At 49.6% G+C, this 27,311-nt stretch overlaps 1 protein-coding gene across 1 annotated transcript in view; it reads left to right on the forward strand.

Moving 5' to 3' along the window:
• Positions 1-1,521: 1,521 nt before the first annotated feature.
• Positions 1,522-27,311, forward strand: part of MMP14 (matrix metallopeptidase 14) — a 43,680-nt gene continuing 17,890 nt past the window's right edge. The window contains 1 exon segment of the mRNA XM_075569097.1: positions 1,522-2,472. Coding sequence (XP_075425212.1) covers positions 2,392-2,472 — 81 coding nt within the window. The 5' untranslated portion in view covers positions 1,522-2,391.

Consider the following 27,311-nt stretch of genomic DNA (forward strand, 5'->3'; position numbering starts at 1 on the left):
CAAGGGGCAAGCTGGGGCATTATATATGTGCCGCATGCTGCTGGGATTGCACACCTGATATGGCTGCATGAGGTCCCTGCTTTGGGGTAGGGTAAACACTCTGTATCTTCTTATTATAGTCAGTCTAAGGAAACGGGGGAGGGAGGGGAAGAGAGAAAGGGGGGAGAGGAGAGACAGAGAGATGGGGAAAGAGAGACGGGGAGACAGAGAGATGGGGAAAGAGAGAGGAAGAGGGGAGAGAGAGACAGAGGGGAGAGGGAGAGAGGGAGACAGAGAGATGGGTAGAGAGAGAGACAGAGGTGGGATGGAGAGAGGCGAAGAGAGAGATGGGATGAGAGGGAGTGAAGGAGGGAGAGAGAGATGGGAAGAGATAGGGAGAGAGAGTGAGAGATCTAACAGGAAGAACAGAGAGAGAGAAACAAAGGACTAAAGAGGAAAAGGGGGGGGGATAAGAAGGGCGTGGGAGGAAAAGTGGGCGAGAGGAGGGAGGCAGGAAATGGGGGGTCACAAAGAAGGGAGAGGGGGGGGGAGAAATCCCAGCTCAGCAGAAAACTCCCCCAGACATTTTGCTGAGACAGGTCTTGTGGGGGGAACACATGATGGGATATTAGGGGGGGTGGGGGAGGTGATATATATGTATATATCCCCCCCCTCCCCCGTGTGCTGCTGAGCGGAGGGTTTTTTAAATGACCGCCGCTGCCTACAAAGCAGATGTCCGTTGTGTTTCCAGGCAGGGGCGGGGGAGGGCGCTCCGACTGCGTTAACCCCTCGACTGCCGGAGTGTGGGGACCTGTCCAGCAGCCAAGGCGTTAAGGAGGGGGGGCCCGCGCCGTAAAGACCGCGACGAGTCCAAGGCCGCGCGTATAGTGCCGTTCGATGGCGTCCCGACGGGTGACGTCGCCACAGGCGAAAGTTATATTTCGCCGGGCGTCGGCGCGTGTTTCCGCCCATTTGATTGGTTGAAGTGCCGTCACGTGACGCGACAGCCCTCGAAAAATCAAATTTTGCCGGCTAACAGTTTTCGCGACGTCGCTCCGTCGTATTGTCGCCGTTCCGCGCACTATAAGCGCAGCCTAATGCGAACGTGCAGTATACGTCGCCAAAAGACATCGGCTAAAGACAGTAACCCCCCCAAAAAATACATTAAGATCCCCAAGTTTTTTTTCGGGGGGGGGTTTACAGACTTTAGCTGACGTCTTTTGGCCACAAGCCCTGCTGATCGCTCATGGAACCCGTGGGCTATGCTTTCTGACGGGCCGCGCGTTCTAGACGAGACGTGACACGTTTTTGAAGCACGAGACGGGGACGCCGGAGGGGAAACGGGGTCAAGAAGAAGACTTTGCACCGTTTAGGCGATGTTCCCCGTTTTTGCGAGAGGGTCGGGCAGGGAGGGGTTACGGAATGCAAGGGAGTGGTAGAAGGGTTAAGGTCTCTGCCTGCGGCCCCCCAGGAGGAGGCAGCACTGAGTAGAAGTTTAACTTTTTTGCCAATTCCTCCCAAAATTGTAGAGAACAGAACAGACCACGTCTGCAGTCTGAGAGAGAGGGGGAGGGAGAGAGAGAGAGAGAGAAGGGGAGAGAGAGAGGAGAGGGAGAGAAAGAAGGGGGAGAGAGAGGAGAGGGAGAGAAAGAGACGGTAAGAGTGAGAGAGAAGGAGGAGAGTCAGAGAAAAAGAGGAGGGGAGAGACAGAGAGTGAGAGTCTGGAGAGAGACTGAGAGGAGGAGGGAGAGAGAGACTGTAAGAGAGAGAGAGGAGAAAGAGACTGAGAGGAGGAGGGAAAGAGAGACTGTAAGAGAGAGAGGAGAACGAGACTGAGAGGAGGAGGGAGAGACAGAGAGAGGAGAAAGAGACTGAGAGGAGGAGGGAGCGGAGAGAGAGACTGATAGAGAGAGAGGAGAGAGAGACTGTTAGAGAGAGAGAGGAGAGAGAGACTGAGAGGAGGAGGAGGAGGGAGAGAGACTGTAAGAGAGAGAGGAGAAAGAGAATGAGAGGAGGAGGGAGAGGAGAGAGAGACTGTTAGAGAGAGAGGAGAGTGAGAGAGAGACTGAGAGGAGGAGGGAGAGAGACTGTAAGAGTGAGAGGAGAAAGAGACTGAGAGGAGGAGGAGGGAGAGAGACTGTAAGAGAGAGAGGAGAGAGACTGAGAGGAGGAGGAGAGAGAGACTGTTAGAGAGAGAGGAGAGAGAGACTGAGAGGAGGAGGAGGGAGGGAGACTGTAAGAGAGAGAGGAGAGAGACTGAGAGGAGAAGGGAGAGTAGAGAGAGACTGTTAGAGAGAGAGAGACTGAGAGGAGGAGGAGAGAGAGGACAGAACAAAGGAGAAGTTTCCTGTATCTGCCCCACAGATAAAACCCCTCAGGCGAGAGGGGGAGGCACAGACCCTCACACACAGGATGGATTCCCTGAGAGCTCCCTGCCTATGGCTCCTTCTCTGTACTATATACAGCTCGTGTACTGCCAAGTTCAGCCCGGAGGTGAGGAGCACATTATACATACTGTATATACATATAGAAGGCAGGGTGCAGGGTGCAGAACTGCCTAACACATGTGAATGTGCTCACAAGTGAACTTTTTATTTTATATATTTATATATTTATATACACTTATTTCAGCCGGGAGGCGAGGAGCTATATATATATATATATATACACACACACTACATATATACTACATACAAACACACATCTGCTCTTTATATATCTGTCCTGCCTGTAACACTTTGCATGCTGTCGCTTGGGACACGAGGGGTGACTGGTCTTTGAAGTATTCCCTGGCCTGCCTTATTCGGGACGAGGAGTCCCGGGATGAGAGGTCCTCGGGTGAGAGTCCTGAAATGAGAGGTCCTCGGGTGAGAGTCCTTGTGTGGTCCCCGGGGTGAGAGTCCTTGTGTGGTCCCTGGGGTGAGAGTCCTCGGGTGAGAGGTCCTCGGGTGAGAGTCCTTGTGTGGTCCCGGGATGAGTCCTCGGGTGAGAGGTCCTCGGGTGAGAGTCCTTGTGTGGTCCCGAGATGAGAGTCCCCGGGGTGAGAGTCCTCGTGGCGATTCGTTGCATTCAGGACATTTTTCTCTGTGTCTGAGGTATTTGTTCCTCCTTTTCTGTTCTTTGAATTGAATCTTTTGTTTTTACTCTTCTTTCCTTGTGTTCTCTCCCTCCCTCTCTCTCTCTCTCTCTAATTATCTCTTTCTTTCCTACTCCCTCCGTCTCTCTGTCCCTCTCTCTGTCCCTCTCTCTTTCTCTCTGTCTCTCTCTTTCTCTCTGTCTATCTCTTTCCTTCTCTCTCTCCCTCTCTCTGTCTTTCTCCCTCTCCTCTCTCTCTTTGTTTTCCCTTCCTCCTCTTGGAAAAGTCATTCTGGGCCAGGTCTCCCTCTGGATGTGGGCCAGGCCACCTCTGGTTCTGGGACATGTTCTGGGCCAGGTCTCCCTCTGGATGTGGGCCAGGCCCCCTCTGGTTCTGGGACAGGTTCTGGGCCAGGTCTCCCTCTGGATGTGGGCCAGGCCCCCTCTGGTTCTGGGACAGGTTCTGGACCAGGTCTCCCTCTGGTTCTGGGCTGGGTTTTGGGCTAGGTCTCCCTCTGGTTCTGGGACAGGTCTCCCCCTGGTTCTGGGCCAGGTCCCCCCCTGGTTCTGAGCCAGGTCTCCCCCTGGTTCTGGGCCAGGTCTCCCTCTGGATCTGAGTCAGATTCTGAGCCAGGTCTCCCCCTGGTTCTGGGCCAGGTCTCCCTCTGGATCTGGGTCAGATTCTGAGCCAGGTGTCCCTCTGGTTCTGGGACAGGTTCAGGTCTGGGTTTTTGGCTAGGTCTCCCTCTGGTTCTGGGCCAGGTCTCCCCCTGGTTCTGGGCCAGGTCTCCCTCTGGTTCTGGGCCAGGTCTCCTACTGGTTCTGGACCAGGTCTCCCTCTGGTTCTGGGTCAGATTCTGAGCCAGGTCTCCCTCTGGTTCTGGGAGAGGTTCTGGGACAGGTCTCTCTCTGGTTGTGGGCTAGGTCTCCCTCTGGTTCTGGGTCAGGTCTCCCTCTGGTTGTGGGCCGGGTTCTGGGCCAGGTCTCCCTCTGGTTGTGGGCAGGGTTTTGGGCTAGGTCTCCCTCTGGTTCTGGGTCAGGTCTCCCTCTGGTTGTGGGCCGGGTTTTGGACTAGGTCTCCCTCTGGTTTTGGGCTAGGTCTCCCTCTGGTTGTGGGCCGGGTTCTGGGCCAGGTCTCCCTCGGGTTCTGGGCCAGGTCTCCCTCGGGTTCTGGGCCAGGTCTCCCTCTGGTTCTGGGCCAGGTCTCCCTCTGGTTGTGGGCTGGGTTTTGGGCGAGGTCTCCCTCTGGTTCTGGCCCAGGTCTCCCTCTGGTTGTGGGCCGGGTTCTGGGCCAGGTCTCCCTCTGGTTGTGGGCCGGGTTCTGGGCCAGGTCTCCCTCTGGTTGTGGGCTGGGTTCTGGGCTAAGTCTCCCTCTAGGTCTGAGGTCACACATGATTTCTGTTAAAAGCTGGAAATAATTTTTTGGGAAGGGATTCAAAGCAACACATTTCCCTCATAATGAGAGAAAGGGGGAGATGGTGAGAGAGAGACAGAGAGAGACAGAGAGAGAGACAGAGAGAGAGACAGAGACACACGGTATTCCAGAAAAAGACTCAAAAACATACAACCATATCGCAATTCACACTGGACGACAATGCACTGGAACAGACAACGAGCTACACATACCTTGGTCTAACAATCAGCTCATCGAGGAAATTCAACCTGGCCATAAACACACTGAAGGAGAAGGCCCGCAGAGCATTTTATGCAATAAGGAAACAGATGTACCACCTCAAACCACCAATAAGAATCTGGGAGAAAATATTCAACAGCATCATCACACCCATCCTTCTGTATGGCAGCGAGGTGTGGGGCCCTGTAACATACCCAGACTCCACAAAATGGGATACCAGCCCAACAGAAATACTGCATCTGGGATTCTGCAAACACCTTCTCCAAGTACACAGGAGTACATCAAACAATGCATGCCGGGCTGAGCTGGGCCGCTTTCCTCTACTGCTCACTGTACAGAAGAGAGCACTGACATGCTGGGCTCACCTAAACACCAGCCATCCACAGTCTTACTGCTACAGAGCAATGTGAAGCCAGGACCGCCTCACTAACCCTGTGCCATCAAACAACTTGTCCTCTCACTCCCAGAACTAAACCCCACACAGATCAACAACCTGCCGAAAAAACAAATCAACTCAATCGCCAACGAAATGAAGAAGCAGTATGTGACTATATGGGGAAATAATATCCAGCGTTCAAAGAAGCTGTAGACCTACCACAGCCTACAGAGAGAATACACTCTGGCACCATACCTACTGAAGGCGAAAGACCCAAAACAGAGACAGACCCTGGACCAGTACAGAATAAGTGCCCACAGCCTAGAAATAGAAACAGGCAGGCACAGACAGGACTGGAAGCCCCGGGAGATGAGACTGTGCCAGCGATGTGAGCTAGGTGAGGTAGAAGATGAAACACACTTCCTGCTGCGCTGGACACAACACTCTGAAGTGAGGAGTGCCCACCTAGAGAAACTCACTGCTGCTATCCAGAACTTTAATAATACAGAAGAGAACCAAAAAATAGCGATCCTCCTGAGAGAAGATGAAACCCACTGCAGAACTGGCTGCACACTATATCCGCACCTGCCACAGGCTGAGAGACGCCCACATCCCTGTGTGTCACTGTTACCCATGTACCGTGCAATCATTATACCCTAACCCCTGTAATTTATGTACTGTAAATCATTTTACCCCAGCCCCAATTATTCATGTAATGTGCAATCATTATACCCTACCCCCTATTCATGTACTGTGTAATCATTATACCCTACCCCCTATTCATGTACTGTGTAATCATTATACCCTACCCCCTATTCATGTACTGTGTAATCATTGTACCCTACCCCCTGTTATTCATGTACTGTGTAATCATTATACCCTACCCCCTATTCATGTACCGTGTAATCATTATACCCTACCCCCTGTTATTCATGTACTGTGTAATCATTATACCCAACCCCCTATTCATGTACCGTGTAATCATTATACCCTACCCCCTATTATTCATGTACTGTGTAATCATTGTACCCTACCCCCTGTTATTCATGTACTGTGTAATCATTATACCCTACCCCCTATTCATGTACTGTGTAATCATTGTACCCTACCCCCTGTTATTCATGTACTGTGTAATCATTATACCCTACCCCCTATTCATGTACTGTGTAATCATTGTACCCTACCACCTATTATTCATGTACTGTGTAATCATTATACCCTACCCCCTATTATTCATGTACTGTGTAATCATTATACCCAACCCCCTATTCATGTACCGTGTAATCATTATACCCTACCCCCTATTATTCATGTGCTGTGTAATCATTGTACCCTACCCCCTATTATTCATGTGCTGTGTAATCATTATACCCTACCCCCTATTCATGTACTGTGTAATCATTATACCCTACCCCCTGTTATTCATGTACTGTGTAATCATTATACCCAACCCCCTATTCATGTACCGTGTAATCATTATACCCTACCCCCTATTATTCATGTGCTGTGTAATCATTGTACCCTACCCCCTATTATTCATGTACTGTGTAATCATTATACCCTACCCCCTATTCATGTACTGTGTAATCATTATACCCTACCCCCTGTTATTCATGTACTGTGTAATCATTATACCCTACCCCCTATTCATGTACTGTGTAATCATTATACCCTACCCCCTGTTATTCATATACCGTGTAATCATTATACCCTACCCCCTATTATTCATGTACTGTGTAATCATTGTACCCTACCACCTGTTATTCATGTATTGTGTAATCATTATACCCTACCCCCTATTATTCATGTGCTGCGTAATCGTTATACCCTACCCCCTATTATTCATGTGCTGTGTAATCGTTATACCCTACCCCGTTATTCATGTACTGTGTAATCATTATACCCTACCTCCTATTATTCATGTATTGTGTAATCATTATACCCTACCCCGTTATTCATGTACTGTGTAATCATTATTCCCTACCCCCTATTATTCATGTACTGTGTAACCATTATACCCTACCCCCTGTTATTCATATACAGTGTAACCATTATACCCTACTCCCTGTTATTCATGTACTGTGTAACCATTATACCCTACCTCCTGTTATTCATGTACCGTGTAACCATTATACCCTACCCCCTGTTATTCATATACAATGTAATCATTATACCCTACCTCCTGTTATTCATGTACAGGCATACCCCGCATTAACGTACGCAATGGGACCGGAGCATGTATGTAAAGCGAAAATGTACTTAAAGTGAAGCACTCCCTTTTCCCACTTATCGATGCATGTACTGTACTGCAATCGTCATATACGTGCATAACAGATGTAAATAACGCATGTGTAACAGGCTCTATAGTCTCCCCGCTTGCGCACAGCTTCGGTACAGGTAGGGAGCCGGTATTGCTGTTCAGGACATGCTGACAGGCGCATGCGCGAGCTGCCATTTGCCTATTGAACGATATGTACTTACTCGCGAGTGTACTTAAAGTGAGTGTCCTTAAACCGGGGTATGCCTGTACTGTGTAACCATTATACCCTACCCCCTGTTATTCATGTACCGTGTAATCATTATACCATACCCCCTGTTATTCATATACAATGTAATCATTATACCCTACCTCCTGTTATTCATGTACTGTGTAACCATTATACCCTACCCCCTATCATTCATGTACTGTGTAATCATTATACCCTACCCCCTGTTATTCATGTACCGTGTAATCATTATACCATACCCCCTGTTATTCATATACAATGTAATCATTATACCCTACCCCCTGTTATTCATGTACTGTGTAACCATTATACCCTGCCCCGTTATTCATGTACTGTGTAACCATTATACCCTACCCCCGTTATTCATGTACTGTGTAACCATTATACCCTACCCCCTATTATTCATGTACTGTGTAATCATTATACCCAACCCCGTTATTCATGTACTGTGTAATCATTATACCCTACCCTCTGTTATTCATGTACTGTGTAATCATTATACCCTACCCGTTATTCATGTACTGTGTAATCATTATACCCTACCCCGTTATTCATATACAGTGTAATCATCATACCCTACCCCGTTATTCATGTACTGTGTAACCATTATACCCTACCTCCTGTTATTCATGTACTGTGTAACCATTATACCCTACCCCCTGTTATTCATGTACTGTGTAACCATTATACCCTACCCCCTGTTATTCATGTACTGTGTAACCATTATACCCTACCCCCTGTTATTCATGTACAGTGTAACCATTATACCCTACCTCCTGTTATTCATGTACTGTGTAATCATTATACCCTACCCCGTTATTCATGTACTGTGTAACCATTATACCCTACCCCCTGTTATTCATGTACTGTGTAATCATTATACCCTACCCCCTGTTATTCATATACAGTGTAATCATTATACCATACCCCCTGTTATTCATATACAGTGTATCCATTATACCCTACCCCCTATTATTCATGTACTGTGTAATCATTATACCCTACCCCCTGTTATTCATGCACTGTGTAACCATTATACCCTACCCCCTATTATTCATGTACTGTGTAATCATTATACCCAACCCCCTGTTATTCATGTACTGTGTAATCATTATACCGTACCCCTGTTATTCATGCACTGTGTAACCATTATACCCTACCCCCTGTTATTCATGTACTGTGTAACCATTATACCCTACCCCTGTTATTCATGCACTGTGTAACCATTATACCCTACCCCTGTTATTCATGCACTGTGTAACCATTATACCATACCCCCTGTTATTCATGCACTGTGTAACCATTATACCCTACCCCCTGTTATTCATGAACTGTGTAACCATTATACCCTACCCCCTGTTATTCATGTACTGTGTAACCATTATACCCTACCCCCTGTTATTCATGTACTGTGTTATCATTATACCCTACCCCCTGTTATTCATGCACTGTGTAACCATTATACCCTACCCCCTGTTATTCATGAACTGTGTAACCATTATACCCTACCCCCTGTTATTCATGTACTGTGTAACCATTATACCCTACCCCCTGTTATTCATGTACTGTGTAACCATTATACCCTACCCCCTGTTATTCATGAACTGTGTAATCATTATACCCTACCCCCGTTATTCATGCACTGTGTAACCATTATACCCTACCCCCTGTTATTCATGTACTGTGTAATCATTATACCCTACCCCCTGTTATTCATGCACTGTGTAACCATTATACCCTACCCCCTATTATTCATGTACTGTGTAATCATTATACCCAACCCCCTGTTATTCATGTACTGTGTAATCATTATACCCTACCCCTGTTATTCATGCACTGTGTAACCATTATACCCTACCCCTGTTATTCATGCACTGTGTAACCATTATACCCTACCCCCTGTTATTCATGTACTGTGTTATCATTATACCCTACCCCCTGTTATTCATGCACTGTGTAACCATTATACCCTACCCCCTGTTATTCATGTACTGTGTAATCATTATACCCTACCCCCTATTATTCATGTACCGTGTAACCATTATACCCTACTCCCTGTTATTCATGTACCGTGTAACCATTATACCCTACCCCCTGTTATTCATGTACTGTGTAATCAGTATACCCTACCCCCTATTATTCATGTACTGTGTAACCATTATACCCTACCCCCTGTTATTCATATACAGTGTAATCATTATACCCTACCCCCTGTTATTCATGTACCGTGTAACCATTATACCCTACTCCCTGTTATTCATGTACTGTGTAACCATTATACCCTACCCCCTGTTATTCATATACCGTGTAACCATTATACCCTACCCCCTGTTATTCATGTACTGTGTAATCATTATACCCTACCCCCTGTTATTCATGTACTGTGTAATCATTATACCCTACCCCCTGTTATTCATGCACTGTGTAATCATTATACCCTACCCCCTGTTATTCATATACCGTGTAACCATTATACCCTACCTCCTGTTATTCACACTTTGGCAATACTGACATGTTCTTTTGTCATGCCAATAAAGCTGTTTTGATTTGAAGGAGGAAAGAGGAGGAGAGCGAAGGGGAGATAGAGAGAGAGAGAGGAATGGAGAGAGGAATGGAGAGAGGAATGGAGAGAGACAGGGAGAGAGAAAGAGAAGGGGAGAGAGACAGAGAAGGGGAGAGAGAAGGGGAGCGATGCTGACTGACCCCCGGGAGTTCCCCCTGGGATAATTCTGGGGCCGCTGCTTGCAGCGGAGACTTTAGCTCGGAAGTGCGAGAGATGGGACGTGTCCGAAACCCGGCGGGAGAAGAGAGCGCTGGGAGTACTTGGGAAGGAAGGATGTGCACTGCAGGATGAGGGTTACCCGGGGGTCGTGTGTATCAAGGCAAATTCCAGGGAGAACAAGTTGCATTAAATGTATCCAGTAACAGAAACCTTTGCTCGGATACTTTGTTGTTCCGGGGCTGCTGCCTAAACACCAACATTGCCATGATTACCATTCATATTTATAATGCACTTTCTGGCCTCATTCGGCGCCCTCGTGCTCTGCTCTCACACCCTGGTCCATGGTTTTTGGATTGTAGAGTGTAAGTTCTGCGGGGCAGCGACCCCTTTCCCTAAAGTCTGGTATTATGTCCCGGGTGTTACTGCTGTAAAGCGCTGGGTATATGGGAGGTCCTATATCAATGCAGGTATACATAATGGGTCCAGCAGCAGAGGATTCTGGGGGTGGGCTGGTGTATGGGGTTTGTGCACAGATGGGTGGGGGGGTGGTCTTTTTGGGGCGTACGTAAGTGACCCAGATGTAAAACGCATTGGGAAATTGCGGGCGAGACGATTTTGTTTCCTGTTCTGGAATTGGAACAACGTTGTGTATATGGGGTAACTCACCCTACTCCCGCTGTTACTATACTATATGGGGTAACTCGCCCTACTCCCGCTGTTACTACACTATATGGGGTAACTCGCCCTACTCCCGCTGTTACTATACTATATGGGGTAACTCGCCCTACTCCCGCTGTTACTACACTATGTGGGGTAACTCGCCCTACTCCCGCTGTTACTACACTATATGGGGTAACTCGCCCTACTCCCGCTGTTACTACACTATGTGGGGTAACTCGCCCTACTCCCGCTGTTACTACACTATATGGGGTAACTCGCCCTACTCCCGCTGTTACTACACTATATGGGGTAACTCGCCCTATTCCCGCTCTTACTATACTATATGGGGTAACGCCCTACTCCCGCTGTTACTATACTATATGGGGTAACTCGCCCTACTCTCACTGTTACTATAATATATGGGGCAACACGCCCTACTCCCACTGTTACTATACTATATGGGGTAACTCGCCCTACTCTCACTGTTACTATAATATATGGGGCAACACGCCCTACTCCCACTGTTACTATACTATATGGGGTAACTCGCCCTACTCCCGCTGTTACTATACTATATGGGGTAACATGCCCTACTCCAGCTGTTACTATACTATATGGGGTAACTCGCCCTACTCCAGCTGTTACTATACTATATGGGGTAACATGCCCTACTCTCACTTTTACTATACTATATGGGGTAACTGTCCCTACTCCCACTGTTGCTATACTATATGGGGTAACTCGTCCTACTCCCGCTGTTGCTATACTATATGGGGTAACACGCCCTACTCCCGCTGTTGCTATACTATATGGGGTAACACGCCCTACTCCAGCTGTTACTACACTATATGGGGTAACACGCCCTACACCCGCTATTACTATACTATATGGGGTAACTCGCCCTACTCCAGCTGTTACTATACTATATGGGGTAACACGCCCTACTCCCGCTGTTGCTATACTATATGGGGTAACTCGCCCTACTCCCGCTGTCCCGGCACTGAGCAGTGTGTATATGAGTATGAGGTAATTAATATACACTGTGAACTCGGGTTGTACACAACTCCAGAACAAAGCATCTTCCTTGTGTGCGCCCCCTCCCTCCTCTCACTCTCTCCCCCTCCCTCCTCTCACTCTCTCCCCCTCCCTCCTCTCACTCTCTCCCCCTCCCTCCTCTCACTCTCTCCCCCTCCCTCCTCTCACTCTCTCCCCCTCCCTCTCACTCTCTCCCCCTCTCTCCTCTCACTCTCTCCCCCTCCCTCCTCTCACTCTCTCCCCCTCCCTCCTCTCACTCTCTCCCCCTCTCTCCTTCTCTCCCTCTCTCCTTCTCTCCCTCTCTCTCCTTCTCTCCCTCTCTCCACCTCTCTCCTTCTCTTTCTCTCCCACTCTCTCCGGCCCCTCTCTCCTTCTCTCTCTCTCACCCTCTCTCCCACCCCACTCTCCTCTCTCTCCACCTCTCTCCTCTCTTTCTCTCTCACTCGCCCCTCTCTCCTTCTCTCTCTCCCAATCTCTTCTTCTCATCCCTCCCTCTCTTGCCCCCTGTCTCTCTCTTCCTCTCTCTCTCCCATTGTCTCCCCTCCCTCTATCTCTCTCTCTCGCTTCCCCCTCTCATTCTCTCGCCCATCACTCTCTCTCTCTCTCACTCTCTTGCCTCCTCTCTCATTCTCTCTCCCCCTCCTATCTCACTTCTCTCCCCCTCACTCACTTCCCCCTCTCTCACTATCCCCTCTTTCTTCCCTTCCTATCTCCCCTCCCTTCCCTCACTATTTCCCCCCTCTCTCTCATGCTCCCTCCTCTCTTTACACTCTCCCCTCCTCTCTGCTTCTCTCTCTCCCCCCTTCTCTTACTCTCCCCCCTTCTCTTACTCTCCCCCCCTTCTCTTACTCTCCCCCTTCTCTTACTCTTCCCCCCTTCTCTTAGTCTTCCCCCCTTCTCTTACTCTCCCCCCTTCTCTTTCTCCCCCCCCTTTTGTTACTCTCCCTCCCCCTTCTCTTACTCTCCCCCCCTTCTCTTACTCTTCCCCCTCTTACTCTTCCCCCCTTCTCTTACTCTTCCCCCCCTTCTCTTACTCTCCCCCCCTTCTCTTACTCTTCCCCCCCCCTCTTACTCTCCCCCTCCCTCCTCTCACTCTCTCCCCCTCCCTCCTCTCACTCTCTCCCCATCCCTCCTCTCACTCTCTCCCCCTCCCTCCTCTCACTCTCTCCCCCTCCCTCCTCTCACTCTCTCCCCCTCCCTCCTCTCACTCTCTCCCCCTCCCTCCTCTCACTCTCTTCCCCTCTCTCCTTCTCTCCCTCTCTCCCTCTCTCCTTCTCTCCCTCTCTCTCCTTCTCTCCCTCTCTCCCTCTCTCCACCTCTCTCCTTCTCTTTCTCTCCCACTCTCTCCGGCCCCTCTCTCCTTCTCTCTCTCACCCTCTCTCCCACCCCACTCTCCTCTCTATCCACCTCTCTCCTCTCTTTCTCTCCCACTCGCCCCTCTCTCCTTCTCTCTCTCCCACTCTCTTCTTCTCATCCATCCCTCTCTTGCCCCCTGTCTCTCTCTTCCTCTCTCTCTCCCATTGTCTCCCCTCCCTCTATCTCTCGCTCTCTCTCGCTTCCCCCTCTCATTCTCTCGCCCATCACTCTCTCTCTCTCACTCTCTTGCCTCCTCTCTCATTCTCTCTCCCCCTCCTATCTCACTTCTCTCCCCCTCACTCACTTCCCCCTCTCTCACTATCCCCTCTTTCTTCCCTTCCTATCTCCCCTCCCTTCCCCTCACTCTTTCCCCCCTCTCTCTCATGCTTCCTCCTCTCTTTACACTCTCCCCTCCTCTCTGCTTCTCTCTCTCCCCCCCTTCTCTTACTCTCCCCCCTTCTCTTACTCTCCCCCCCCCTTCTCTTACTCTCCCCCCCTTTCTTACTCTCCCATCCCCTTCTCTTACTCTCCCCCCCTTCTCTTACTCTCCCCCCTTCTCTTACTCTCCCCCCCCTTCTCTTACTCTCCCCCCTTCTCTTACTCTCCCCCCCTTCTCTTACTCCCCCCCCCTTCTCTTACTCTCCCCCCCTTCTCTTACTCTCCCCCCTTCTCTTACTCTCCCCCCTTCTCTTACTCTCCCCCCTTCTCTTACTCTCCCCCCTTCTCTTACTCTCCCCCCTTCTCTTACTCTCCCCCCTTCTCTTACTCTCCCCCTTCTCTTACTCTCCCCCTTCTCTTACTCTCCCCCCTTCTCTTACCTCCCCCCTCCCTCCTGTCTCCCCCCCCCTTCTCTTACTCTCCTCTCCCTCTCCCCCTTCTCTTACTCTCCCCTCCTTCTCTTACTCTCCCCCTCCCTTCTCTTACTCTCCCCCCTTCTCTACTCTCCCCCCTTCTCTTACTTCTCCCCCTCTTCTCTCCTCTCCCCCCCCTCTCTACTCTCTCTCCCCCTTCTCTTACTCCCCCCCCCTTCTCTTACTCTCCCCCCCTTCTCTTACTCTCGCCCCCCCCTTCTCTTACTCTCGCCCCCTTCTCTTACTCTCCCCCTTCTCTTACTCCCCCCCCCGTCTCTTATTCTCCCCCCCTTCTCTTACTCTCCCCCCCCCTTCTCTTACTCTCGCCCCCTTCTCTTACTCTCCCCCTTCTCTTACTCGCCCCCCCCTTCTCTTATTCTCCCCCCTGCCTCCCCCTAGCCCCGGCTCCAGTTTCCTGCTGTAATTATAGGAATTGTTGTAAGATGAGAAATCCACCTACTTGTATTTATCTGGCGTTTCCATCTTCTGAGCTCCGGCAGGGAAGGGGTTAATCAGTGCTCTGCAGGTCTCTGGCAGGGAAGGGGTTAATCATTGCCCTGCATGTCTCTAGCGGGGAAGGGGTTAATCATTGCCCTGCATGTCTCTGGCAGGGAAGGGGTTAATCATTGCTCTGCATGTCTCTGGAAGGGAAGGGGTTAATCATTGCTCTGCAGGTCTCTGGCAGGGAAGGGGTTAATCATTGCCCTGCAGGTCTCTGGCAGGGAAGGGGTTAATCATTGCCCTGCATGTCTCTGGCGGGGAAGGGGTTAATCATTGCCCTGCATGTCTCTGGCAGGGAAGGGGTTAATCATTGCTCTGCGTGTCTCTGGCGGGGAAGGGGTTAATCATTGCCCTGCATGTTTCCGGCAGGGAAGGGGGTTAATCATTGCCCTGCATGTCTCTGGCAGGGAAGGGGTTAATAATTGCCCTGCGTGTCTCTGGCAGGGAAGGGGTTAATCATTTTATTATTATGTGCTGTATATATATCCAGTGTATTGTGTGTTGTGTATATACACGGTGTATTTTGCGTTGTGTATATAGCCTGTGTATTGTGCATTGTGTATATATCCTGTGTATTGTGCATTGTGTATATATCTTGTGTATTGTGCATTGTGTATATATCCTGTGTATTGTGCGTTGTGTATTGTGTGTTGTGTATATACACTGTGTATTGTGCGCTGTATATATATCCTGTGTATTGTGCACTGTGTATTTCGCGTTGTGTATATATCCTGTGTCTTGTGTATTGTGCGTTGTGCATACACACTGTATTGTACGTTATGTATATTCCCTGTGTATTGTGCGCTGTGTATATGAGGGTGGTGAGCCCCTCCCCGATCCTGTCTCGGGGGGCTGTGTATGATGAGTTACGGCGGGTTTCTAACGCCCCCATATTACACGCCATACCAAACATGTTCCAACCTCCTGACACGTTACACAATGTGTGTGACTCATGTGGCGTACGCGTGCCTAAATATTTTGTTTATTATGTGTGTGTACCGTACAAGTATATATATATATATATATATATATTTATTTTTTTGTGTGGGTGTACGGGTGTGTACGGGTGTGTGTGTGTGTGTGTGTGTATATATTTGTGTGTATGTGGGTGTAGTGATTGTGTGTGTGTGTGTGTGTGTGTGTGTGTGTGTGTATATATTTGTGTGTATGTGGGTGTAGTGATTGTGTGTGTGTGTGTGTATATATATTTGTGTGTATGTGGTGTAGTGATTGTGTGTGTGTACAGTATATATATTTGTGTGTATGTGGGTGTAGTGATTGTGTGTGTATATATTTGTGTGTATGTGGGTGTAGTGATTGTGTGTGTGTGTGTGTGTATATATTTGTGTGTATGTGGGTGTAGTGATTGTGTGTGTGTGTGTGTGTGTGTGTATATATATATTTGTGTGTATGTGGGTGTAGTGATTGTGTGTGTGTGTATATATTTGTGTGTATGTGGGTGTAGTGATTGTGTGTGTGTATATATTTGTGTGTGTGTGTAGTGATTGTGTGTGTGTGTGTGTGTGTGTGTGTTTGTGTATATGTGAGTGGGTATTTCTGCCCTTGTACGGGGGAGTTCACACATTGCGTAATGATCACATGGGTTTCATGTATTTCCAAATCCAGTAAAAAAACTCCCCCCCCCCCACACACATACGCCTCCCTCCCCCCCACACACACATACACCTCCCTCCCCCCCATACACACACGCCTCCCTCCCCCACACACACATACACCTCCCTCCCCCCCCATACACACACGCCTCCCTCCCCCACACACACATACACCTCCCTCCCCCCCCATACACACACGCCTCCCTCCCCCCCACACACACATACACCTCCCTCCCCCCCCCATACACATACGCCTCCCTCCCCCCACACACACATAGACCTCCCTCCCCCCATACACATACGCCTCCCTCCCCCCACACACACATACACCTCCCTCCCCCCCCACACACATACACCTCCCTCCCCCCCACACACACATACACCACCCTCCCCCTCCCCACACACATACACCTCCCTCCCCCCCACACACACATACACCTCCCTCCCCCTCCCCACACACACATACACCTCCCTCCCCCTCCCCACACACATACACCTCCCTCCCCCACACACACATACACCTCCCTCCCCCCCATACACATACGCCTCCCTCCCCCCACACACACATACACTCCCCCCCACACACACATACACCACCCTCCCCTCCACACACACATACGCCTCCCTCCCCCCCCACACACATACACCGCCCTCCCCCCACACACACATACACCACCCTCCCCTCCCCACACACATACACCTCCCTCCCCCCACACACACATACACCCTCCCTCCCCTCCCCACACACACATACACCTCCCACCCCTCCCCACACACATACACCTCCCTCCCCACACACATACACCTCCCCCCCCACACATACACCTCCCTCCCCCCACACACATACACCTCCCTCCCCCACACACACATACACCTCCCTCACACCACACCTCCACACACACATACACTCCCTCCCCTCCACACACACATACACCTCCCCTCCCCCCCACACACACATACACCGCCCTCCCCTCCACACACACATACGCCTCCCTCCCCCTCCCCACACACATACACCTCCCTCCCCCTCCCCACACACATACACCTCCCTCCCCCCACACACATACACCTCCCTCCCCCTCCCCACACACATACACCTCCCTCCCCCACACACATACACCTCCCCCTCCCCCCCACAAACACATACACCTCCCTCCCCCACACACACATACACCTCCCCCTCCCCACACACACATACGCCCCCCTCCCCACACACACATACACCTCCCTCCCCCTCCCCATACACACATACACCTCCCTCCCCCCCACACACACACATACGCCTCCCTCCCCCTCCCCACACACACATGCACCTCCCTCCCCCTCCCCACACACACATACACCTCCCTCCCACCCACACACACACATACGCCTCCCTCCCCCTCCCCACACACATACACCACCCTCCCCCCCACACACACATACGCCTCCCTCCCCCTCCCCACACACACATACACATCCCTCCCCCCACACACACATATGCCTCCCTCCCCCTCCCCACACACACATACACCTCCCTGCCCCACACACACATACACCTCCCTCCCCCTCCCCACACACACATACGCCTCCCTCCCCCTCCCCACACACACATACACCTCCCTCCCCCTCCCCATACACACATACACCTCCCTCCCCCCCACACACACACATACGCCTCCCTCCCCCTCCCCACACACACATGCACCTCCCTCCCCCTCCCCACACACACATACACCTCCCTCCCACCCACACACACACATACGCCTCCCTCCCCCTCCCCACACACATACACCACCCTCCCCCCCACACACACATACGCCTCCCTCCCCCTCCCCACACACACATACACATCCCTCCCCCCACACACACATATGCCTCCCTCCCCCTCCCCACACACACATACACCTCTCCTCCCCACACACACACCTCTCCTACCATACACACATACAGTATGCCTCCCTCCCCCCCACACACACATACAGCTCCCTCCCTCCAAATACAGCTCCCTCCCCCACCACACACACCTCCCTCCCCCCACACACCTCTCCCCCCCTACACACCTCTCCCCCCCACACACACCTCTCCCCCCCCCCCCACACACATACACCTCCCTCCCCTCCGCACACCTCCCCACACACATACACCTCACTCCCCCCCACACACACCTCCCCCCACTCCCCCCCACACACCTCTCTCCCACTCGCACACACCTCCCCCCCACACACACCTCCCTCCCCCCCACACACACCTCCCTCCCCCCACACTTACATACACCCCCCCACACACACACCTCCCCCCCACACACACACACCTCCCCCCCCACACACACCTCCCCCCCCCCCCCCCACACACACACCTCCCCCCCACACAGGTATCTGATCCCTGTATGAGGGGGAGGGGATATCTGACCCCTGTATGAGGGGGAGGAGGTATCGGATCCCTGTATGAAGGGGGAGGGGGTGCCTGACCACTGTATGAGGGGGGAGGGGGTGCCTGACCACTGTATGAGGGGGGAGGGGTTATATGACCCCTGCATGAGGGGAGGGGGGTATCTGATCCGTCTATGAGGGGGGGGGGGGTATCTGAGTCCTGTATGAGGGGGGAAGAGGGTATCTGACCCCTGTGTGAGGGGGGAACGGGTATCTGATCTCTGTATGAGGGGGAGGAGGTATATGACCCGGTATGGAGGGGGAAGAGGTATATGACCCCGGTATGGAGGGGGAAGAGGTATATGACCCCGGTATGGAGGGGGAAGAGGTATATGACCCGGTATGGAGGGGGAAGAGGTATATGACCCCGGTATGGAGGGGGAAGAGGTATATGAACCCGGTATGGAGGGGGAAGAGGTATATGACCCCGGTATGGAGGGGGAAGAGGTATATGACCCCGGTATGGAGGGGGAAGAGTTATATGACCCCGGTATGGAGGGGGAAGAGAGATCTGACCCCTGTATGAGGGGAGGGGGGGGTATCTGATCCCTGTATGAGGGGGAGGGGGTATCTGACCCCTGTATGAGGGGAGGGGGGGTGTCTGATCCCTGTATGAGGGGGAGGGGGTATCTGACCCCTGTATGAGGGGAGGGGGTGTGTCTGATCCCTGTATGAGGGGGAGGGGGTATCTGACCCCCAGTATGAGGAGGGAGGAGGTATCTGACCCCCAGTATGAGGGAGGAGGGATGTATCTGAACCCTGTATAATGGGGAGGGGGTATCTGACCCTTGTATGAGGGGGGAGGGGGTATCTGATCCCTGTATAATGGGGGGGGGGTATCTGACCCTTGTATGAGGAGGAGAGGAGGGTATCTGATCCCTAAATGAGGGTGAGGGGGGTATCTGACCCCTGTATGAGTGGGGGAGGTGGTATCTGATCCCTGTATGAGGGGGGGAGGAGGGTATCTGATCCCTGTATGAAGGGGGGAGGGGGGTATTTGACCCCTGTATGAGGGGGGGAGGGGGTATCCGATCCCTGTATGAGGTGGGGGAGGAGGGTATGTGATCCCTGTATGAAGGGGGAGGGGGGTATTTGACCCCTGTATGAAGGGGGGAGGGGGGTATTTGACCCCTGTATAATGGGGGGGTATCTGACCCTTGTATGAGGGGAGAGGAGGCTATCTGTTCCCTGTATGAGGGGGGAGGGGGTATCTGATCCCTGTTGTAGGGGGGAGGGGGGTATCTGACCCCAGTATAATGGGGGACGGGGGTATCTGACCCTTGTATGAAGGCGGGAGGAGGGTATCTTATCCCTGAATGAGGGGGGAGTGGGGTATCTGACCCCTGTATGAGGGGGGGAGGAGGGTATCTGATCCCTGTATGAGGGGGAGGGGGTATCTGATCTCAGTCTGAGGGGGGGAGGAACATCTGACCCCTGTATAATTGGGGAGGGGGTTACTGACACTTGTGTGAGGGGGAGGACGGTATTTGATCCCTGTATGACGGTGGATGCGGTATCTGACCCCTGTATGAGGGGGGGTATCTGCTGTATGAGGGCGGAGGGGGCATCTGACCCCTGTATGTTTATCTGACTCCTGGGGGAGGGGGGTATCTGACTCTTGTGTGAGGGGGGGATACCTGAATTGGGGGATGCTTTGAGATTAGGAATTGAGATCACAGTTATCCTCTCTGGCAATGAAGGGATAATCTGCACATTGTTCTATGGTATTATCACACTCTGCATGTTATTATATCTCTGCGTGTTATTATATCTCTGCGCGTTATTATATCTCTGCGTGTTATTATATCTCTGCGTGTTATTATATCTCTCTGCGTGTTATTATATCTCTCTTCGTGTTATTATATCTCTCTGCGTGTTATTATATCTCTGCCTGTTATTATATCTCTCTGCGTGTTATTATATCTCTCTGCGTGTTATTATATCTCTGCGTGTTATTATATCTCTGCGTGTTATTATATCTCTGCGTGTTATTATATCTCTCTGCGTGTTATTATATCTCTCTGCGTGTTATTATATCTCTGCGTGTTATTATATCTCTGCCTGTTATTATATCTCATTAACAATTGAGTGAAAATTGGTGACGCATCACCAGATCACTCACAGAATGTACATTTGTGGTGCACTCCACACTAATAATTTAATTTAATTTTATAGTGACTATTCAACGTGAAACACAAAGGCGACAAAGTGAAAAATATAAAAATGAAAAAAAAAACTAACACGTGGTGTAGATGTAGCTAATTCCGGTTATATTGAGTGTAAATCTGTAAAAAACTATCCTGCTCAAATTGCAAATTTAAGATTTTACACACAGTCGATCACCAAACAATCTGGTAATCAGACCAATATAACCTAGCCCCAGCAATAGGGTAAATACAGCATGAAATGAGAACAACACAACGCCCGTGTAGACAGCAGAGTCTCTAATAAACCGTTACTAACAGTGGTAAGTATGCAGGGAGAATGGGGGGATTCCCTAATCTAATAAACTACCATATGAACGCTGTTTGAATTCAAACAGCACAGCTCCAACATCGCTGTCAAGTTTTACTCGGGAGTCCCTGTAGCTAGTGATGATACGCATAAACATAAGCTCTGCAACTTAACACTCTGTGTTGAAAGCATAGAAGTACTTTTAGAAGTGACTTGCCTTCTGTGTTTCTTGCTATTATATCTGCGTGTTATTATATCTCTCTGCGTGTTATTATATCTCTGCGTGTTATTATATCTCTGCGTGTTATTATATCTCTCTGCGTGTTATTATATCTCTGCGTGTTATTATATCTCTCTGCGTGTTATTATATCTCTCTGCATGTTATTATATCTCTCTGCGTGGTATTATATCTCTCTGCGTGTTATTATATCTTTCTGCGTGTTATTATATCGCTCTGCGAGTTATTATATCTTTGCGTGTTATTATATCATGCATACAGCTATATATACATACATACAGTACATACATACAGCTATATACATATATATATATAGTTAGGTCCGGAAATAATTGGACACTGATACAAGTTTTGTGTTTTCGGCTGTGTACCAAAATAAATTCAAGTTACAGTAAAATAATGAATATGGGCTTAAAGTGCAGTCTATCAGCTTTAATTTGAGGATATTCACATCCAAATTGGAGGAAGGGTGTAGGAATTACATCTCTGTAATATGTAGCCCCCTCTTTTTCAAGGGACCAAAAGTAATTGGACAATTGACCCAAAAGCTGTTTCATGGACAGGTGTGGGCTATTCCTTCGTTATTTCATCATCAATTCAGCAGGTAAAAGGTCTGGAGTTGATTCCAGGTGTGGCATTCGCATTTGGAAGCTGTTGCTGTGAACCCACAACATGGGGTCAAAGGAGCTCTCAATGCAAGTGAAACAGGACATCCTTAGGCTGCAAAGAAAAAGAAAATCCATCAGAGAGATAGCAGGAACATTAGGAGTGGCCAAACCAACAGTTTGGTACATTCTGAGAAAAAAAGAACGCACGGGTGAGCTCAGCAACACAAAAAGGCCTGGACGTCCACGGAAGACAACAGTGGTGGATGATCGTAGGATCCTTTCCATGGTAAAGAAAAATCCCTTCACAACATCCAGCCAAGTGAAGAACACTCTCCAGGAGGTAGGCATATCATTATCCAAGTCTACCATAAAGAGAAGACTTCACGAGAGCAAATACAGAGGGTTCACCACAAGGTGCAAACCATTCATAAGCCTCAAGAATAGAAAGACCAGATTAGACTTTGCCAAACAATATCTAAAAAGCCAGCCCAGTTCTGGAACAGCATTCTTTGGACAGATGAAACTAAGATCAACCTGTACCTGAATGATGGGAAGAAAAAAGTATGGAGAATGTTTGGAACGGCTCATGATCCGAAGCATACCACTTCATCTGTAAAACACGGTGGAGGCAGTGTGATGGCATGGGCATGCATGGCTTACCATGGCACTGGGTCACTAGTGTTTATTGATGATGTGACAGAACACAGAAGCAGCCGGATGAATTCTGAAGTGTATAGGGATATATTGTCTGCTCAGATTCAGCCAAATTTAGCGAAGTTGATTGGACGGCGCTTCACTTTACAGATGGACATTGACCCTAAACATACTGCGAAAGCAACCCAGGAGTTTTTTAAGGCAAAGAAGTGGAATATTCTGCAATGGCCGAGTCAATCACCTGATCTCAACCCGATCGAGCATGCATTTCACTTGCTGAAGACAAAACTTAAAGCAGAAAGACCAACGAACAAACAACAACTGAAGACAGCTGCAGTAAAGGCCTGGCAAAGCATCACAAAGGAGGAAACCCAGCGTTTGGTGATGTCCATGCGTTCCAGACTTCAAGCAGTCATTAAAAATGAACATTTTATTTATTATTGTGTTAATTTGTCCAATTACATTTGAGCCCCTGAAATAAGGGGACTGTGTATGAAAATAGTTGCAATTCCTAAACGTTTCATACGATATTTTTGGTCAACCCCTTGAATTAAAGCTGAAAGTCTGCACTTCTATTGCATCTCGGTTGTTTCATTTCAAATCCATTGTGGTGGCGTACAGAGCCAAAATTATGAAAATTGTGTCAGTGTCCAAATATTTCCGGACCTAACTGTATCTCTCTGTATGTTATTATATCTCTCTACTGCTGCGGCACAGTTTATTCGAGCATTTGCCCGTTCTGTGCCGCAGCAGTAGCCTGGCGCGCGCCCGAGTGTGACGGGCGCACGCCGAAGCAGCGGAAGAGCGCCCTCCGATCGGGGCGCTCTCCCTACCGCTGCCGGGTCCGCCGGGTCCCCCGGAACCCCCTGCCGCTGTCCCGCGATCGCGGGACACCAGGGCTCCCTCGGGGAGCCCCTGGACACGCGTGCAGCGGGCGCACGCTCCCGATGACGCGTGACCGCGCGTCTATGACGCGCGGCACGCCGAGGGGCGGCCACTAGCAAGCCGGGAGATTTCCTGGCTTGCGGTACCGACCACACTTCAATAAAGTGTGTCGGTAGTGTACATGTTATTATATATGCATGTTATTATGTCGTTTTGCGTGTTATTATACCGCATTGCTTGTTATTATAGCTCTCTGCATGTTATTATACCGCACTGCATGTTATTATATTTCTCTGCGTGTTATTATATCTCTGCATGTTATTATACAGCTCAACCCCCTTATAACGCTGTGCTTGGGGTCCAAAGAATCACATCCACTATAAGCGGATCGCGTTAGAAATAATGTACAATTGTATGCATTGTACAATAAAGTATTTAAGACACCAATAATCGTGTTGTAAAGTATTCATAAATACGAAAATTGGGAGCCACGCTTGCAATGCGTAATAAGCGGATCCGCGTTGTAGCGGATCGCATTATAACGGGGTTGAGCTGTATCAGTTTACGTGTTATTATATCGCTCTGCACGTTATTATATTCTGGCCCTTCATGGCAGGGCGTTTTAAATGACGTGTGCATTGGGCTACTTCTAACCCAGGATTCCACACAGTTAACCCATTAAAGCCATTTACCCCTGTAATGGAAATGCCATGAAATATTAAGTATTTGAATAAATCTGGCATGTCAGAGGTTAATCTTACTTGCAAATTGTCTTAAAAATTAAAGAATTGGTTTTTTTTTTTTTTTTACAGGACCTCTCCTGTTTCTGTGTTGATCTAGAAAGTGAGCTTAATCTGGGGGTTATCGCTGATGGCCACTAAAAGTGACATATATATATAGTTATACGTTACCGTTCCAAGGTTTGGTAAACAAGAGACAGCACTCAATGTTGAAAATCAAAGTGTATTAGTGATAGCAAAAATACATCCAGGGTCTCTGGATGTATTTTTGCTATCACTAATACACTTTGATTTTCAACATTGAGTGCTGTCTCTTGTTTACCAATCCTTGGAACGGTAACGTATAACTACATTCTCTATATGGGACGTGCACCTGTGGCTTACCAGTATATATATATATATATATATATATATATATATATATATATATATATATATATATATATATATAGCAGAAAATAGCCGTGTTAGTCCAGTTGCGATAGTGCAGAATAAATGAGTTCTTCAGTATTAGGTGATACCTTTTTTATTGGACTAACAATTTATATATATATATATATATATATATAGTTTGGAAGTGTACAAACTATAACCAGATCCTGGGCTCTCTGCCTCAAAGAAACCTCACATTGTTGAAATATCCCCGGTGACCAGAGAGAGGTGATAAACAGGTCACTGTGTAGTTTGAGGTTGATACTACGTATGTCGATATCATAGGGCTGACACCTGTTTCACGAGAATGACAAATTGATTTTAGGAACAGTTGCGATGAAACGAATTGAACGATAGGAAACACTTCAGGAGTAGGAGGCTGCAAAGGACAGCTATCTGTTCTTCTCATGCAAAACTCTCAGTGGCGTAGGTATCTGCGTGCGTGCATATTAATATTACAAACGCGACAGCGAAGGTGGCGCAATTCTAAGTATTACAGAAATAATGACATGCGCAGGTTTCTATATCCAGCCCGATTATCTTTTTTTTAAGTCATAAAAGTGTCCTCAAGAGAGAGATGATGAAAGGGGCGAGGTCAGGACACACTCAGAAGTTGAGTTTTCCGTGTGCTTCATTAGACAAGGTTTTAGAATATAAACCCCGCATCTGGGATTAGGAATTTGATTTTAACCACAGGGGTGTTTTACGCGAACCAGACACACGTGATCTCATATGCTCAACTCGAGACCCCTGTGAGGAGAAACCTTTTCCATGTTTCGCAATGTGTAGGAATTCTCTTTGTGTATTCTTTTATTTGATGAAACGGTCTGCATTAGTGTAAGCTTTTGAAATACTGTACTTTTTTCTGTAACCTAAGCACTGTATTATTGTATATGGTAAATCTAAAATGGAATAAGTATATCTTTGGGCTGATTGAACTGTTGCATGTTTTGTAGAGTCATTTACATTTTCGGACACATTTTCGGACACATTTTGCTACTACTGTTTTTTTTTTTTTTAGTAAACAGGGACCAAAGACTCTGCACTCTGCAAATTCATGTTTGATAACTGTGGTGGTGGCAGTGAGAAAAGATATTGTGATGGATTGAGGATATTGTGACGGATATTAGACATTTTAGGAGCCTTGCGGGTACATTAATGTGTCAGCTAGATAGCGGTGTGTATTAACCCTTGTAACACATATATGTCACATGGGTGTGCTGTTCATGGCAACCCCTTTACTGAAATAGCAGTCCCCAGAGAGGTGGTTACACACGCGCTGAGAGATAGCTGTGCTGCCCGCGCTGAGAGATAGCTGTGCTGCCCGCGCTGAGAGATAGCTGTGCTGCCCGCGCTGAGAGATAGCTGTGCTGCCCGCGCTGAGAGATAGCTGTGCTGCCCGCGCTGAGAGATAGCTGTGCTGCCCGCGCTGAGAGATAGCTGTGCTGCTCACACTGAGATAGCTGTGCTGCCCGCGCTGAGAGATAGCTGTGCTGCCCGTGGTAAGAGATAGCTGTGCTGCCCGCGCTGAGAGATAGCTGTGCTGCCCGCGCTGAGAGATAGCTGTGCTGCCCGCGCTGAGAGATAGCTGTGCTGCCCGCGCTGAGAGATAGCTGTGCTGCCCGCGCTGAGAGATAGCTGTGCTGCCCGCGCTGAGAGATAGCTGTGCTGCCCGCGCTGAGAGATAGCTGTGCTGCCCGCGCTGAGAGATAGCTGTGCTGCTCACACTGAGAGATAGCTGTGTTGCTCACACTGAGAGATAGCTGTGTTGCTCACACTGTGAGATAGCTGTGCTGCCCGCGCTGAGAGATAGCTGTGCTGCCCGCGCTGAGAGATAGCTGTGCTGCCCGCGCTGAGAGATAGCGGTGCTGCCCGCGCTGAGAGATAGCGGTGCTGCCCGCGCTGAGAGATAGCTGTGCTGCCCGCGCTGAGAGATAGCTGTGCTGCCCGCGCTGAGAGATAGCTGTGCTGCCCGCGCTGAGAGATAGCTGTGCTGCTCACACTGAGAGATAGCTGTGCTGCTCACACTGAGAGATAGCTGTGCTGCCCGCGCTGAGAGATAGCTGTGCTGCCCGCGCTGAGAGATAGCTGTGCTGCCCGCGCTGAGAGATAGCGGTGCTGCCCGCGCTGAGAGATAGCTGTGCTGCCCGCGCTGAGAGATAGCTGTGCTGCCCGCGCTGAGAGATAGCGGTGCTGCCCGCGCTGAGAGATAGCTGTGCTGCTCACACTGAGAGATAGCTGTGCTGCCCAGGCTGAGAGATAGCTGTGTTGCTCACACTGTGAGATAGCTGTGCTGCCCGCGCTGAGAGATAGCTGTGCTGCTCACACTGAGAGATAGCTGTGCTGCCCGCGCTGAGAGATAGCGGTGCTGCCCGCGCTGAGAGATAGCTGTGCTGCCCGCGCTGAGAGATAGCTGTGCTGCCCGCGCTGAGAGATAGCGGTGCTGCTCACACTGAGAGATAGCTGTGCTGCCCGCGCTGAGAGATAGCTGTGCTGCCCGCGCTGAGAGATAGCTGTGCTGCCCGCGCTGAGAGATAGCTGTGCTGCTCACACTGAGAGATAGCTGTGCTGCCCGCGCTG

Source organism: Ascaphus truei, chromosome 13 (genome assembly GCF_040206685.1).
Source record: "Ascaphus truei isolate aAscTru1 chromosome 13, aAscTru1.hap1, whole genome shotgun sequence".
In the NCBI taxonomy this organism is placed as follows: Eukaryota; Metazoa; Chordata; class Amphibia; order Anura; family Ascaphidae; genus Ascaphus; species Ascaphus truei.